Here is an 11320-nt window from a genome sequence, read left to right on the forward strand (position 1 = left end):
TTATCTTGGATAATAAACAAATAAGAAAACATACAAACATCAGTAATAACTCTCAACTAATTCTTCTCTAACAAATTATTTCCCGTATTCAAAATATACAAATATAAGAATACATTTTTTTAGATTTTAAAATTAAATAAACAAAAACGATCTAACCTGAAAGGAACTCTTTGCATCGCTTAAATTAAAATATGAAAAAAAAAAAAACTTATCATTTGGCGGGCGGACCATATTTTACATACTTACACCATATCAAAGAAGATATCGTATTTCTGAAAATATACACCTAGCAAACATTTCAAGAAAATATAAATCCACTTTAATATATATTAACCTTTTAAATATACACATAGAAATATATACATCTGGCAAAAACGATAAAACTTTTGAATTTCTGGCAACATTGGAACATGACCATCAAATAAAAATGGCGATAGCGATGTCAACACTGCAGTGTTTAGTGATCTTTAAGTTTTGTAAATAAATACTAGGTCGGGTAAGTACTATCCTAATTTCTCCAACAGTATTTGTAAAATACAAATGGGAAGACAATATAGGGAAAATCAAAAAACCTAGCAAAGCCCATATAGAGACTTTTAGTTCTTTATCATAAGTTTCTCAGTGAAAAAAAAAATTCGAAAACATGAAAATCAGTTTAAAATAGATTGAAATTAAAGATACGCTATTTTTATATAAGCATTCCCGCTGCAGGTATTATGAAGCCCGAGCACAACCATTTATTTAGCCTGAATACAAAATGTTTTTGTTTTGTTCTTAAATTGTGCCTATAAAACGAGAATAATCACAAGCTGTTTTTATCCTTTCGAAAATTTTCACTTTCTTTAATGTTTTTCTTGGCGTTTTTATTTATTTTAATTGAGCTAAGCGAACCAAATCGGTAATACTTTCCAAAAAGGGACTTTCCAGCTTTGTCTAGACAATTATCCACATTTTATATATACATTTTGTCAAAATTTGCTAAATCTACCGGTTTTCTGTGTTCCTGAGCACCTTATTGAAATAAATTTTAGTTCCTGGAGATTCTTAGATTTAGTTCAGGAGGTTTCGCTACATTGTATCTTGGACGATATAAAGAGTTTTACTTGCACACACCGCCACGTGCGGATGATGAGTTGTTTTGTGATCCAATGAATAACAAGCACCAGGTAGATTCAACGCGCTTCCGATCGTCTGAAAGATAAATTTTTTTAAAAATTTCCCGACATTTGAAAATTTTGAGATAATTGCGACTATTACAATATAGTGGACTCGTATGGGAATTTCTTTCAGATTGAGAAAGTTCGAGATAAAAATACAAAAAATAGTTCGACAACCGCAGAAAGCAGTGTTTGTCGAGATTTCGACAAAAAGCCCACTGCATTTACTTCTTGCTCTGAAAAGCGAATTAAACACGGAAATCAATTTTTCTGAATCTTTCAAGAAACGAAGACTTGCAGGTATAATTTATTTAATCATATTTTGTTTATTGTAACAAACCGGACCAAATGATGTACTTTCCACCAATCGTGATAAATTTTGGCAAAATGTTTTGCTGAGATAAATCTTTGAATTTTGTGATCCAAGCGTAAAGTAATCTCTTCGCTTTTAACAACATGCTCACTTTAAAGTTCAATATAAAAGAAAGAGTTCAAACTTCTTAAAAATGCAGACAAAAAATACAAGGCAAATAAGTTTTCTTCAACTAAAATGAAACAAGCATATGTACAAATCATACCTGAAGTGAGTTTATATCGATATATCTCATAGAATTAGCATGACTTCCACCAGCAACGATGGATTCCCTTCCCAACCATTGTGCGCAGTACAACTAAAACGAATAAAAGCACTTCAGTTTGTTTTATAAAAATACTCTAATAAAATTAAGAAAAAAGCAGGCTAACTACTATGGTGCCCAACCAAATGGATAATTCGTGAATTTAAAGATTTGATACTAATTAAGGCTCAAGTAGTCCACTATGTCTCATGTTACCCAACAATATAGTGATTATTGTGAACAAATTCTTGATTATAAAAAGTAAAGTCGTCCCACATTTTGGATATCTGGTTCTTTTCTATGAGTGCTGCAATACTACAAAACAAAAATGACTTACAAATTGCCCTTGAGTAATTAACCGAATACGCAAATGATTACGTAAAGGAGTACTTAGCCAAGTACTTTACCGAGTTCTAAGCAAGTATTTAACAAAGATTGAGTATTTAACAGAGTATATTACAGAGTATTTAGCCAAGTACTATACCCAGTTCTAAGCAAGTTTTTCACGTAGGTCGAGTACTTAACCGACCATATTACAGAGCACTTTAGCCAAGAGTTTAATGATTACTAAAGTAGGGAAGCACAAATTCTTAACTGAGTATTTAACCAGTGATTGGTATTTTAGGCATCTAACTGAGTACTTAATACTGCTACATATAGCATAACAGGGTATTTTTTCAGAGTAAATCACAAAAAATTGCAAAATATTTTTTACCATGCTTTTATTATAATCGGAAGGTATTTCTTTGATTAATTTACCAGTACCAAAATCAAACACTTGTAAGTTATTCTGTTTCCTCCATGATGCAGCCAACATGTTTAAGGTTCCATGTTGAATATCAAGCCCTTCTCCACAGATGTGTGGACCTGTTATCTTTTTGATTGAATACCCACCTTTCTCCCTTGAGTCCCACCACTACAAAAATAAATAACGTAAATAAAGACTTATGCATTGAGAACAATCGTACAGGCCACACATGCGATCAAATGCAGAAAGCCAACAGTGCCAACTTTTATTCAACTAGCACAATGTGTAATCAGTTTTTTTGGTTTGTTTTCTAGGAATGAACAGAAAACATTTTGGAGTACTTCTCCTATTGATTATTTTTTTAAAACTGGCAAAGTTTTGCTGGTGATATCAATAGTTCCCACTTCTATTCTATCCAATAGAAACAAAATGGTTGAATGATTTCAAGTTTACCCTTACTCTGGGCAGGGGGCATATTTTTTTACCTGTATAGTATCATCCCAACCACCAGAGACAAAAACATTTTTATCTTCAGGGTTAAACTGAACTGCAAACACTCTCATCACATGTCCATCCATTATTTCAGAGTTCATGCTATAAGAATAAAAGTACGGGTTCTTGCAGGATTTATTTTCATTTTTAATAACTGCATAAATTTATGGAATAAATCTTTGCAATTTTACCACGTGATCAAAACAATTTTATTAGTTTCATTCAAGAGTAGAGAGGAAATAAAACACATTAAAAAAAATTTTTTTGGTACTGTTATTGTACAGCTACTCATATACAAACCTTGGTTCCATCACCATAACAACTGTGCTTGTATCTGTATCATATAAGTTAATTCTACCATCGCTCCTACCCACCACAAAATTACTTCCACTATTATTAAAAGCACATGCCATCATTTGGACATTCTCTGTATGTGAATGTACACACTTACTTGTGCTGACATGCCATTGTCTTACTGTCCCAGACGCATCTATTAGAAAAAAAATAATGAAGTTTTGGTTACAGTTCGTTCACAATAAAAAAAATAAAGGTCTGTTTAAGGAGTTAATAGACTAAATTTTTGCAAATGGCACAATACTATATAATTTGCATAATTAATGATTTTATTCTACCACAAATTTTCAACTATTCATCAAAGAGTTGGAAGGCATATGTTGTTCCTTCATCAACTTCAAACTCTATGTCCCAGTCAGATTCATCGAAGGATTCATCTTCGTTATTAACTTAGTACAGATTTTCAGGACCTCTTTAGGACTCAAGCTGGCACAATGTCAACAGAAGAAAAACTTATTTCTATTATTAAGATAGTGTGAGCAAGGTCAAAAATTGGTGAATTTACGCAAACACAACAATTTATTACCTTCAAGTTTAGCTAAAAACAAGGCGCTAATTAAATTTTGTGAGAATTTGATTTTAGGAATGACGGAATGGACGAAAATTTTTGCGAAATTATTTTTGCGAAATTTAATTGCCATTCAACAGTGGCAACTAAAACATTTTCTGAAAAGCAAAAAAATTCGTACAATCATGAAATTTAACTCTTGCGAAAATTTATTAGTTTAATTTTCCATTGTGAAAACAAATGTGTTTTTTCTGTGTACCAGTGTATCAAAAACCCATACCAGTGCTTTAAGCAATAAAATATTTGTTTACGTTTTTTTAATGTACTGTTTTTAACAAATTTGTGTCAGAATGGACCACTATGTTGGATTGGATTTTTAATTTTCTTAATCGCGTATCAGCACTAGTTTGAAAACTGTTAAATCTACTTGTTGCGATCTACTTAACAAGACATTTCCAGCAGCTCTCCGGGTCCAAAACATTTTAGAAAATTTTTCTTATAGATGTTTATAAAGGGAATGTAAGAATTTAAGAGAAACTACCAAACGTTTGCCTTGCATTTACCTTTCTGAGTTGCTATGTTACTCAACAAGAGTGTTACACTGCAAGGATTTTGTTGTTTGATCTTGAAACAAAAAAGATATAACTGACATAAAAATGAGTGGCCATATATTGAAGAAGAGACATTTTTGAAGGAGACTATTCAGAGGAGTGGTGCATTATTCAACATCATACTAACACATCTAGCCATTTATGCTTTGTTATAAATTTTAACTTTAACAAGAGCTTTCCAAATAAAAGTAAATAGTCATGACAATATTTTTAACTTAAGGAAACAAAACATGTCTTACAAACTGCTAACAAAAAATTTCCATATGATTGAATAGCGCTGTCAGGTTTCCACCGGACACATGTAACTGGAAGGTTTTCATCCGTACTGTGAAGACTGTAAACAATACTTTTACTCTCTGTTGAATATATCTAAAGAAAAAACCAAAATAAACCTGTTTAACGCTTTATATAAATTTTACAAATCTAAAAATCTGAAATAGTAATCACCTTAATTATCCCATTAGACAAACCCAATGCCAGTAATTTGCCTTGGTTATCATATCGACAACACATCACTTCAGCAGGAAAATCCCTATAGATAAAAATAAGTGAGTTAATGTTACCATAGGCCCAGTTTAACTCAAGCCATGTGAGGGAAATAGGGGAGTTGACACACTGTGTGGGTCATTGGATGTTGCATGGAGTTATCTGGTAGAGTCTTCCAGAAATAATAGAGAGGGTATTTGTAAGGCTAGCCATGTAAAATATGCACATCTATTTCTTCTCACTATCTTTGTTTGAAGAAATAAAGCTCAAGAGATCTTGCTCCACCCAATGTCTGTCTTTTTACTGCTGATAAAAAGATTACTACTGTCGACACCAGCTTTCTTTCTTTTGCCATGGTTTCTCTTTGAGATAGCGAATTCTCATTTGTATTTTGAATCGCAACTTTAACCATATTCTCATGATATTATATATGGTAATACAGTAGTTTATGTTGCATGAGTTTATTTTGAAGTTATTATCTGTTGTGTCATTAATTTTTGTAGGTATATATTTTGTTGTGTTATACAAGGTTTGTGATGTTTGGCTGTCGGTAATTTTTAGTAAGTACTTTTTATGTTTATATGTTGCATATTACGAGTAGGTGTGTTTGCTACTTATATTGTATGTCTTGCCTATTGGGCGCAGGCGTTTATGCCTGTTTTATTAAATAATTTTACATATATGTACATATTTACAATACACTCCCGTTGGACATTAGAAAATGTGAATCATACAATATTTTTAAGTCGCAACTGAGAGAATATTATCTGCGTATTTAGTCCTTTTTATGGCTTTTTGTTTGTTTTTTGTTTTTCGTCTTGATCAACTCATTTTCTAGTGTGGTATTTTGATTTTTAGCCTTTTGTCTGTGTGTTTTTTTATATATTTTATACTCACCGTTTTTTATTGTACATTTACATTTTCTTGTTTTATTGTTACTAATATTTTTTTTATCCTATTTATTCCAAGGACCCATGTTGATAGCAGACTTTATAATGTCTGAAATGGCCATCCTTGTAAAACATTCGTGAAATAAATAAATAAATAAAATAAATAAAATAAAAGTTTCTATCTGCTGAGAGTTCAGAATTATTCCAACTGACACACAGTGTTAAGGAAACAATCAAAGTAGCTTAATTTTCTTTTCTAAAAAAAAATTGCTGCCAGATAGCAACCATGCTTTAGAGGCAAATTTCCATTGGCTAAATAAACTTTCTTATTCTGCCAGCCTTCTTTTATATAATTTGTTAAATAAGAAGTCAAATAAAAGTGATGTCTATACAAGTTGGTTAACAGTAAATATTATTCGTGACAATCAAACTATAGGTCCTTGAAACAAAAAAGCTCAATTTGTCTTAAATTAAAGACCTTAAAGGATGTTAGGCTTATATTATAGAGCTTAAAAAGTTGGTTAACAAGTCTTTTCAAAACTTTTAAAAACGCTATTTTTATTTTCAAGATATTCACATTTAAAGAAGTACAGATTTAATTATGTTGCATAAATTATGATGTCATATTTAAGTAACAGCAAATTTTGACATTTTCTGTTATCATTAATTTTAGACCTGCTCAAACTTTATCAATGCATAGATATTATAAAGGTGAATTGATTAGCATAAATTTTTTTGACAAACGAAAACTTGTTTGCTCATCCCAGGCCTCTTAATTTTTTGCTGACAACCCAATAACTCGGGATCTGCAACTTTTTAAGCTCTATAATATAAGCCCAACATCATTTTATACCTCGGAATCCCTTTAATAAGGTAAATTGAGCTTTGTTTTTGAATTAATTCTTAATATTTTGGCATTAAAATTTTTAAAAATTTACAAAATTGAACTTACATGGAATTTATAAATTTCATATTCCCTTCCAGCACAACATGATGTTTACCATCAACGAGAGAACTTCTTTTTTTATACACACCAGGCTTTTCTTCTCTTGCAGTATGCATTTCTATTCTAAAAATAAACAGATTTTCAGATAATGCAGTATTACTACAACAGATAAACTCCTGATTCTCTTTTAATTCCTTTCAAAAATTTGGTATATATATATATATATATTTGTGTTTTTCTCAACTTCTCAAACTTAACAACCTAACATTGCATTCCAAGCTCTCTAAAATTGACATGAACAACATTTTGCTCCCTGTTGGCAACATAAAATCTGCACCATACATTTGCTAAAACTCATTGAATTAACAACATGGACTCACAGAAGCTTGCAACAAAAAAAATATAGATAACTAGTCGATAAGGCCCATGGAGAAATCCGCTTAGGCAGGAGGACAATGTTAAAATTAATTATTTTAAAATTTTTGCTGATGTCAGCAGTGCATATGCAAAAACAAATTGACAAAATTCAGTTTATCTGTTGTCTCTATTGTGTAGAGCTTGACACGCTGATGAAGAGAATGTATACATGATGTATCTTTGACAAACGGTTGCAGAGATATTGAGGTTTGAAGGTTTTTGATGACGTCATCAACCGTTCCATTCCGAAACAGATTTGATAGATAGAGATAGATGTGCATATTTTACATGGCTAGCCTCACAAATATCGAGGGATATACCCTGTCTATTATTTCCAGGAGGGGCCATGGCGTAGATGGAGAGTCCTAGAGTATTTAATGCTCATTTTGAGCTACGCAGACCCAATTAGAGCCCGCGCTCTACTAGACAACTCCTGGCAACATCCAACGGCCCACACAGTGTGCCATCTTCCCAATTTCCCTCACATGGCTTGGGTTAACCCGGGGCTATGGTAACATTCACTCGCCCATGTCGAATCGCTGTCAAGAGGAATCGAACCCCGGTCTCCCGCACAGAGTACGAGAGCTATAACCACTAATCTACGGCGCCAATTTGGGGACCCAGGTTCGGAAAAATTACCCAAATTGATCCTAGGTGGTCCCTAGTACCCACATGGTGAAAAATCATTGACATCACCACTTCGTTTCAAAGTTATTTGGCCTTAAAGTTTTAAATGCACTGCAATGGCTTCATTAATTTAATATAGGATATTGACCTTAAGTAGTGTTATTGACGTCGCACCGTAACGTCAGAAAATTTTACATTTAGACATAGCTTTTCCGGCTAAATCAAAGGAAAATTAAGTGAGGGAAATTGGGAAGATGGCACACTGTGTGGGCCGTTGGATGTTGCCGGGAGTTGTCTAGTAGAGCGTGGACCCTAATTGAGTCTGCGTCGCTCAAAATGAGCATTAAATACTCTAGGACTCTCCATCTAAGCCATGGCCCCTCCTGGAAATAATAGACAGGGTATATCCCTCGATATTTGTGAGGCTAGCCATGTAAAATATGCACATCTATCTATCTATCTATCTATCTATCCCCTTTGCCTGTCACAGACAGACAGACAGACAGACAAAAAGACACACTTAGTGTATTATTATTTTTCAAATAAAACGATGCATTTTTGGTTCATGAAATTCAAGTTTGCTTGGTTTCTATAAAATTCAAATTTTCTCTAAGACCCCGAAAGAAAGTATTCCTAATTGTAATTTCTCTCATCCTAATGTCATGTCTATTTCAACATAGCTACATAACAGGTATGAGACTTTTTTGATATTCATGGCCTGTTTTTTAGGAAAGATTCTTCATTTAAAGTGGCATTTTTCTCTGTGTCTACATAATTTAAGAGCTCCAAAAAGTATACAAAAATAAACTTATGTAGCAGCTGTATCTAACTAGAATAGGCACCATCAAAAGATAACTATTACCCTTTGTACAAATCAAAATGGAAACACTTTTCCCGAAACTCTCCTTACAGCTAGCTAGGGCTTTAGTTTAATTTAGAAACGAATATAAGGTTAGTTTTCTAAAAAACATTGTTGTCGCTTGAGTTCAATAACATAACATGCTCTTATGTCCCCCTGACAAATCGCAGCAAAATGGTCAACAGATTCCAAGGATGGGGGCATGTCATCAAGCTCTTACCCCCAACTTCGCTTTCTAAACCGGTAAAATGTTTTTTTTACGAAAACAGTGACTAAAAAAATCAGTTTTAGTCTTTTTGCAATAAAAACTTTTAATACGCAATTGTAGAGGCAAAAAAAACCTTTTTTTTACAATGGTTTTACGATACTTAAAATTGCACGTATCAAGCCCGTGAAAACTCCACATACAAAAAAACAATGGAAAACATTTGAGTTTTGCTACCTTCGGTTTTTCACATTGCGCAAACTTAAGGAGCCATGGGATCGGTTAGTATACCAACATACTGAGAGTAAGAAGAAGAAAAAAGTGCATATATTCCTCCAAAAATTTATACATACCAAAAACGTCGGTCAATTTTTCTCGCAAAGCAAAGTCTTTGCATGTGTTAATGTCTAAAAAAATCTTTCTTTGTAAACAGATTGTGATATTGTTTGTGTAACGTATCTTTTAACACGTCCTAATTCATCTGTTTTACAGATAACAGAAGTAGGCTTTACACAACCCAACCTCCAGTACTTCGCATGACCTTTAAAACATACTTGGAAGAAAATACTAATATACTGGGAACTAAGTTGACACTTAAATTCTTGCACGCATTTTCTCAGTTTACTTGGACTTCTCTTGTTTAAAGTTATAAGTGAATTTGCATCGACACGACATTCAAGAGACTTTTTTAAACAGATCTGCACAATAAAAACACACGCCACCAAATCTGTCAAACTTCGTCCTAAGACATGTTAACATTATGCTAAACTTGAAAGCTGCTCCTGCAACACCTTAACAACATACCGAGACAATTGCATTTATAAGGCTATTTCACCCTCGTCCCCAGGGTTTCTTGTCATTTTAGTATGACTCTCATATCAAGAAGGCAAAAAACCCTGGGGACGAGGGTGAAGGCCATTTTACAAAGTCCGCAAAAAGTATCAAATCGCAAAGTCTTCACAGCTGCTAGGTTGTGGAAGTACTTTTCCAATACGCAAGCATGCTAAGCAGCGCTGAAATTACAGTAGCCGCACTTTCTAACATAATCAATGGAATAACTTATGTCAAGGTCCACAAAAGTTTGAAATTTTAAGAAAAGATGGCCATGTCAACATCAGCAACAATTGGCTCATTTGGCTCTTTTCAAGAGTTGAGATCTAACCTAGTCCTAAATCTGCTGTAAACATTGACAAGTTAGCTCAACTTTCGTCAACCTATATAATTACTTATGGGGTTAAACTTCGAACTTTGCCATCTTAGCTAAATGTTCTTTGTAGAGGATTAAAAAATAACAGATTTATCCAATAAATCCTGGGAACGAGGCTGTGAATCTCCAAACGTAAGCCCTACAAGCCTTGACATTTGCACAATAAGTCTTGTTTAACTTCTTGTCAGATATTTGTAAGAATTGGTGCTTGAGAATATCACAGCTGTAACCAGGTTTTCATATGTCGTGCCTAAGCATTAGTGAAACGGTTGTAAAAAATATAAACTGTTAGCACAGTATAATGATTAGAAATAGAACTCATTTCTTGGTAGAAGAAAAATTAGTCAGTGAAAACGGTTAAAATCAAGCATATGGTTATCAATATCCTATAAATGATATTCAAATACCTGTTTGTATACAAAACTTGCGCCCTTGAAAATCCAATGTGTTAAAAGATGTTGAACAAGCCGTTGTAAATTTTTGAAGCTCCTTTTGTTTAAGATATTCACGCTTAAATGATTCGATAATTTAACTATTCTGTTCAAATTATGATGTTATATCACGTCTTTACATACTGTGGTTATATTCACCCGCTCACAAAAATTACAAAAGTAAAATGGCAAATATTGAAAAAAATCACAAACTAGCTACAATTTACTCCTACCAGGCCCCTTAATTTTTATTGATTACTCTTTGGATACGTTCTTATTATGTTGTAGCAAAAACCATCTTTCTTAATCTTATTTGATTTCTTCTTTTGGGCGCCACTTTTCGTTTTATACCTGCATATTCAAATTTTTCTTCTAATGATGGGAGCTTTTGAACAGGACCTTTATACAACTCAACGTTATCCACTATTGCGATAATAAATAGATGGGTTTATATATTGGCTGTTTAGACCATTTTTAACAGCATAGTCGCTCTCTTTATGTAAAAGAGTCATTCTAACGAGGGTTCATTTAACTTTTATCATTTATCGTTTTCCAGTTATAAAGATTTGAAGATACCAAATTGTGGTGGAAATTTAGACAAACTTCGATGAATTCCTTCGTTCGTACTGGGAATATTTTGGGCAAAAAAAAACTATTTTTGATCTTAGGAAATGGTAAAAATGATGTTGTACACTGAGAAAAAGTTTATAAATTCTCAAGGATAAACAACTTGCTGCTGTGTCAGCCAAATCACCATAGTAACGA

General features: G+C 33.0%; 1 protein-coding gene across 1 annotated transcript; it reads right to left on the reverse strand.

Moving 5' to 3' along the window:
* Window positions 1-39: 39 nt before the first annotated feature.
* Window positions 40-6932, reverse strand: LOC130624259 (uncharacterized WD repeat-containing protein alr3466-like). The gene is made up of 8 exons (XM_057439833.1): window positions 6816-6932; window positions 4935-5019; window positions 4727-4856; window positions 3315-3504; window positions 3008-3116; window positions 2490-2690; window positions 1736-1828; window positions 40-1191 (listed from the first exon to the last, which is right to left on the reverse strand). Exons 1-8 carry the CDS (start codon window positions 6923-6925, stop codon window positions 1069-1071), a joined length of 1041 nt encoding a protein of 346 aa, XP_057295816.1. The 5' UTR covers window positions 6926-6932; the 3' UTR covers window positions 40-1068.
* Between the last annotated feature and the right edge of the window lie 4388 nt (window positions 6933-11320).

The sequence above is a fragment of the Hydractinia symbiolongicarpus genome, chromosome 13, assembly GCF_029227915.1.
Source record: "Hydractinia symbiolongicarpus strain clone_291-10 chromosome 13, HSymV2.1, whole genome shotgun sequence".
Taxonomy (NCBI): Eukaryota; Metazoa; Cnidaria; class Hydrozoa; order Anthoathecata; family Hydractiniidae; genus Hydractinia; species Hydractinia symbiolongicarpus.

Coding starts and splice junctions, on each gene's coding strand:
- LOC130624259 (XM_057439833.1), bottom strand. CDS start 6,925: ATGCATACTGCAAGAGAAGAAAAGCCTGGTGTGTATAAAAAAAGAAGT. Junction 2,691..3,007: donor GTTGGGATGATACTATACAG/GTAAAAAAATAT, acceptor TTATTTTTGTAG/TGGTGGGACTCAAGGGAGAA. Junction 1,829..2,489: donor CCGATTATAATAAAAGCATG/GTAAAAAATATT, acceptor TATTCGTTTTAG/TTGTACTGCGCACAATGGTT.